The sequence below is a fragment of the Cervus canadensis genome, chromosome 4, assembly GCF_019320065.1.
Source record: "Cervus canadensis isolate Bull #8, Minnesota chromosome 4, ASM1932006v1, whole genome shotgun sequence".
NCBI classification, from domain to species: domain Eukaryota; kingdom Metazoa; phylum Chordata; class Mammalia; order Artiodactyla; family Cervidae; genus Cervus; species Cervus canadensis.
Window position 1 is genome coordinate 67802972 of NC_057389.1, and position 5659 is coordinate 67808630.

The 5659-nt window shown below is 41.3% G+C and overlaps 1 protein-coding gene across 1 annotated transcript; it reads left to right on the plus strand.

Moving 5' to 3' along the window:
* The first annotated feature begins 2710 nt into the window (after positions 1–2710).
* LOC122440884 (olfactory receptor 56-like) lies at positions 2711–3661 on the plus strand. The gene has a single exon (XM_043467564.1). It carries the CDS (start codon positions 2711–2713, stop codon positions 3659–3661), a length of 951 nt encoding a protein of 316 aa, XP_043323499.1.
* Positions 3662–5659: the final 1998 nt, after the last annotated feature.

Sequence of the window (5659 nt, forward strand, 5' to 3'; positions counted from 1 at the left end):
ATTTGGGAGGGAACTGTGCTCCTTTAGCCGACTTTCAGAAAATCACTATTTCCAGTCTCACCCTTGCCCTGACTTATAGTCCCTTAGCCATCTTAGGTCTGCATGCTGGTTACAATCCACCCATTTATTCGAGGTTCCAAAAGCTTTGTTGTTTGTCTTTTCTTGTGTTCAGATTTTACTCGTTACCCTCTTTCTAGTAAGATTTTTTTGAGGAAGCAAAAGTTGAGTATGTTCCATCAGCCATTTAATTCCAGAAGTGGAGTTCTTGGGTCTCTGGTATCATAGGTCTTGGGACTCTGAGTGCTGAGGATGATCTTTAGTTAACCTCAGGTTTCTAAGTTAAAGAATTATAGGGCTTCTTTTTTTTTTTTTGGCCACGCTACTGCGCAGCTTGTGGGATCTCAGTGGCTCAACAAGGGACTGAACCAGGGTATGGGAGTGAAAGCCTAGAGTCCTAACCACTAGGCTGCCAGAGAACCCCCTGCAGGACTATTCTTATGTATATCCTCTCTTCTCTCTATGCCACCAGAACAGAATTCTTGCAAATACAGTTCATCTGTGTGAGTCTTTGTTCAATCCCTTCTTCTTTGCTGGAATAAACCAGGTCCCAAGATTTTCTCTGTACCAGTTCTTTCCTTCTGCTGGCACAAACTATCAGTTTTGGTTTTGCCCCTCTCTTTGAAGAGTTACTTTGAGGTCTATGCTCACAAGTGTTCTTTTCCACTTTTTTCTTCACCTTGCTCAGTTCCTACTGCTTCTGGTGACCCTCACAATTTTACTCAGTGAGTTCTTCTTTAAGTTAACTCTAACTTCAGCCAACATGGACAGTGTTTCTGCTCTTGATCTCCTTACTGCCTTTGAGTGACTTTTGAGAGAATTCCAGCTGTACCCTGTTATTTCAAAACTGCAAGTGTTGTGTTGAGAATTTAATCATGATTACATGGAAATGTTAGATTAATTTTGGGGAGAATTTGCATCCTTACAATGTTGAGCTGCATAGCTTTCTTCAGGCCTTCTTTTCTGTTTTTAAGTTATGTTTTATAATTTTTATTTTTTTAAATATTTATTTATTTATTTTATGTTTTATAATTTTTAGAATCAGCATTCATTCCTAGGTACTTCACAGTTTTTTAAAAAATATTTTTAAAAATTTATTTATTTATTATTTAGGGCTGTACTGAGTCTTCATTGCTGTGTGGGTGTGGGCTTTCTCTATTTGTGATGAGCAGGGACTACTCTTCACTACTTGTGGTGAGTGAGGGCTATTCTTCAATTGTGTGAATGGACTTCCCATTTCGGAAGCTCTTCCTGTTGCAGTGCATAGGCTCTAGGCACTCGGGCTTCAGTAGTAGGACGTGAGCTTGTAGTTGTGGCTTGCAGGCTTTAGGGCGTGTAGGCTTCAGTAGTTGCCACACACAGGCTCAGTAGTTAGGGCTTGCAGGCTCTAGAGTGCTGGCTCAGTAGTAGTGGCACATGGACTTAGTTGCTCCGCAGCATGTGGAATCTTCCCAAACCAGGGAACAAACCCATGTTCCCTGCATTTGGAGGTGGATTCTTATCCATTGTGCCATCAAGGAAGTCCCTACTTCATAGTTTTTGCTGCAATTGTAAATATTTTTTTCCCACTTTTTAATTGCTCAGTGGTATTGTGTGAGAAAGATACAGATTTTTGGCTATTGATCTTATACATAGTATAATGTTACTTTAATATTAAGTTATATTTCTATATTTCTAAATAGAAAATGTGTAAAAAACAAAAGTTTGGAGGGAGATAACTCTTAACTCCACTATCTAGGTGGAACCACATGGTTAATATCTTGGCATATTTCTCCCAGTCTTTTGAAATACAAAAATACTCATTGATATAAACTTTTTGTTCAGTATCTATTAAAATGTCATAAGTATCACACTGACAACATATTATTTTATCATTTAATCATGTCATAATTTGCTTAGGTTTTCCTTTGGGTTGGGCTTTTGGGTAGTCCCGTTTTTTACTTACTATTTTTCTCAGAAAATATTTTATGCTTTTATATTTGAAAAAAATCAATAAACTTCCCACTCTTTCACTTTCCCCACTTGTGAAATAGGAATAATCATTATTCTTTCAAAGCAGTTATGAGGATTGAATGCTAGAATGTGACAGTGCCCGACATGGTACCTGGTACATGAGAAATGATCAAGTTACATCAGCTGCTGTCATTTCTGTACTACTAGGCATTGATTAAGTTGTCACTTTCAATCTTTACTATCACTTTACAAGACAATTGTTATCCCAATTTAAGATGAGAGAATAGGTTCAGAAAGACTATAAGTGACTAGGTCACAAAGTTGGTAAATGTCTTTTCTGCTTTAGTAGTTTTTCCCTGAAAAAGCAAATCCTTTACTGAACTTCAGGAGCAGCAGTGTGGGCTGGAGACAGATCCAGCCTACCAAAGGTAGAAGCAGTGTCCATTTTAGTAAAAATAGCTTAACATTTGCTTCTCAATTATGTGCAGAAAGACCTAGAAGCTAAAACAACAACAGCAGCCTGCATGTTTATTAGCATTCTTTCTCTTGAGAGAACATATCTGTTACTCTAAGCCAGGTAACATACAAAGAGGGAAAAGTTTTGTGAAAAATGTTAATGACTTTAGTAATATGGCACTGAATATAAACCTCCTGCTTTCAGATCACAACCTTCTGTCTGGCACATCCTTCTGCAGGAACAATGGCCTTGGTGAAAAATCAGACTTGCATCTCCCACTTCATCCTCCTGGGCTTGTTCAACCACACACCACTGCACCTCCTTCTCTTTTCCACCATCATGGTCATGTTTCTGGTGGCCCTCTTTGGCAACGGGCTCATGATCTTCCTCATCAACACTGACTCCTGTCTACACAGCCCCATGTACTTCTTCCTCAGCTGGCTGTCACTCATGGACCTCATGCTCATCTCCACCATTGTACCACGGATGGCCATCGACTATCTCCTGGGCCATGGCTCCATCTCCTTCACAGGCTGTGGGTTCCAGATCCTGTTCTTCCTCACCCTCCTGGGGGATGAGTGCTTCCTGCTGGCTTTCATGGCCTATGATCGCTATGTGGCCATCAGCAACCCACTGAGGTACTCAGTGATCATGAGCCGCCGAGTCTGCTGGCTCATGGTGGCAGGATCTTGGCTCTTTGGCCTGGTGGATGGGTTGTTTCAGGCCATCTATACCCTGAGCTTTCCCTACTGTGGCTCTCAGGAGATCGACCACTTCTTCTGTGACATCCCTGCAGTGCTTAAGCTGGCCTGTGCAGATACATCCATTTATGAGGCTTTGATCTATGTGTGCTGCATCCTCATGCTGCTTCTGCCTTTCTCTGTCATCTCCATCTCCTACCTGTTGATCCTGATAACCGTGCTCCGCATGCATTCTGCTGAAGGTCGGAAAAAGGCCTTTGCTACCTGTTCCTCCCATATGGCAGTCGTCTCTCTCTTCTATGGGGCTGCCATGGTCACCTACATGCGGCCCCAGACCTACCACTCCTCCAAGCAGGACAAGGTGGTCTCAGCCTTCTATACCATGATTACCCCTATGCTCAACCCACTCATCTACAGCCTGAGGAACAAGGAAGTGGCTGGTGCTCTCAAGAAACTCCTGGGGAGGTGTTCCTGTGGTGGGGGACAGGCATAACTTGGCACTGCCACCGCTTATACAGCTCTGGGCCCTGGGAACCTGGATTATTCAACTGTAGTTTGATTGAAAGAGGTATGAACATGCCCCACTGAAAATAAAAGTCATTCTCTGACCAGAAGTAACCAGATTAGCACATCAATTCAATCCACCCTGTCCATGCTGAGTATAGGCAGTGTAAGAGCTTTTGGGATTACAAAGACTAGAAGACACAGATTCTTCAGCCCTCAGGTGCTGGGAGAGTGGGAAGGTGACCTCTCTCAGCTGTGTTCCTCTTAAGGAATTGTCCATGCTGGGGAAAGGCATCTTGCTGAAGGCCATGGTTCTCCTTGGAGAGCTGTCTGAATCTCATGACTGGTAATATAGGATATAAATGCCTGACTGCCTTGTCTCAGTTTGACCCTGAAGGGACAACCAAGCTCCAGAACTCCCCAAATTCAGTCTCCCCATAGGATCAACTGAGGAACTGCAGACGACTTCTTCTTGCATCCAACTTTTCTTCCTTAACCCTCTTCTTTCACCGGAATTTTTAATTCTGAGAGCATTCTCTAATAAACTTTTTGCTTGCAAAGCATGTCTCAGTTTACTTCTGTGAAACTGACCTATGACTCAGGAATAATGGTGATTTAAAGCTGAAATGGCAAAATATCATCATGTACATGCACTCACGGCATGTGGGCGTTAGGAGGGGCTGCTTTTATGGTTCATGTGAAGAGAAGTAAGAAATTAAATCATGGAAAGACCTTAGACAGGTTAAATGCAAGAATTACAAACTCAAATGACCACAGGTTCAGAAAGGAGGCGTTAATCAGAGAGAACCAGGGTAGAAACAGGTCAAAGGGAACACCCACTCCTAGACAAAAACCAGTTGGCAGCTCTTCTGCCCATGTTGTGGATAAGTTTTGAGTTGGAAAGGAGATTGAGTGAAAGTTGGTGTAGGCTGGAGAAGCAACCATGGATGAGCATCACAGTTGGGTCATGGGAACACAGAGGACAGCACTCAGCACATTGAGCAGGAAACAAGAGAGTAGAGAAAGGTGTTAAAGAAAAGAAAGGTGTGCACAGCCGGATGCCAGCCAGGAAAAGGAGGACTTTTATAGCTCAGCCTCTCTACAGTGCCTGCTAGGATAACTCAAGATCTCCAGGTGAGCAGACAGTTGGCTCTACTATAGAGCCCACACAATGAGGGCAACATCTGTGAAGACTCACTTTAGAACATGCTTAAGGATATGGCATCAGAAGCCTGGAAAGAGCTCTTCACCAACTTTGGAATACAGAAGGAGATTGGCACACATTTTTTACTGAGACTCACTGAGAGAGACAAGTGTGTGCATGCATGTGTGCTCAGTCATGTCTGACTCTTTATGACCCCATGGACTGTAGCTTGCCAGGATCCTCTGTCCATGGGGTTTCCAAGGTGAGAATACTGGGGTGGGTTGCAATTTCCTTCTCTAGAGAGATATAAGAATAATAATAAGATAAAATAAATATAAATCTCCCCTTGAAAATTAGCCCCAAAGCAAGCAAGAATCAGAAACATAAGCCCAATTAACACTAATTCATTCAAGATGAAATTCATGCTATAGAAGATTAAATGAAGAATTTAAAATAGTATCTTTAAAAATTCAATTACAATTGATTTATAATATTATGTTCCAGGTGAACAACACAGCAATTCAATATTTTCTTAGACTATATTCCTTTTAAAGTTATTATAAAACATTGACTGTGTTATGATGTGCTGTACCTCACACTGAACAACAATAACAATATTTGCTTTATATATATGTGCTCCTATATTAGGTTTTACATTTTAATGAATGCTATATACTCTGTTCATGCTGATTCCTTTATCATTTTATTATGTCCTTCTTTGTCTTTTATTCTAAATTTTTTTTAATTTAATTTTTAACTGGAGGAAATTTGCTTTACAATGTTGTGTGGGTTTCTGCAGTACAACGATGAGAATCAGCCATAATTGTACATATATCCCATCCC

What these genes read in the sequence shown, in the direction of transcription:
- LOC122440884 (XM_043467564.1), top strand. Translation starts at nt 2,711, where the DNA reads ATGGCCTTGGTGAAAAATCAGACTTGCATCTCCCACTTCATCCTCCTG.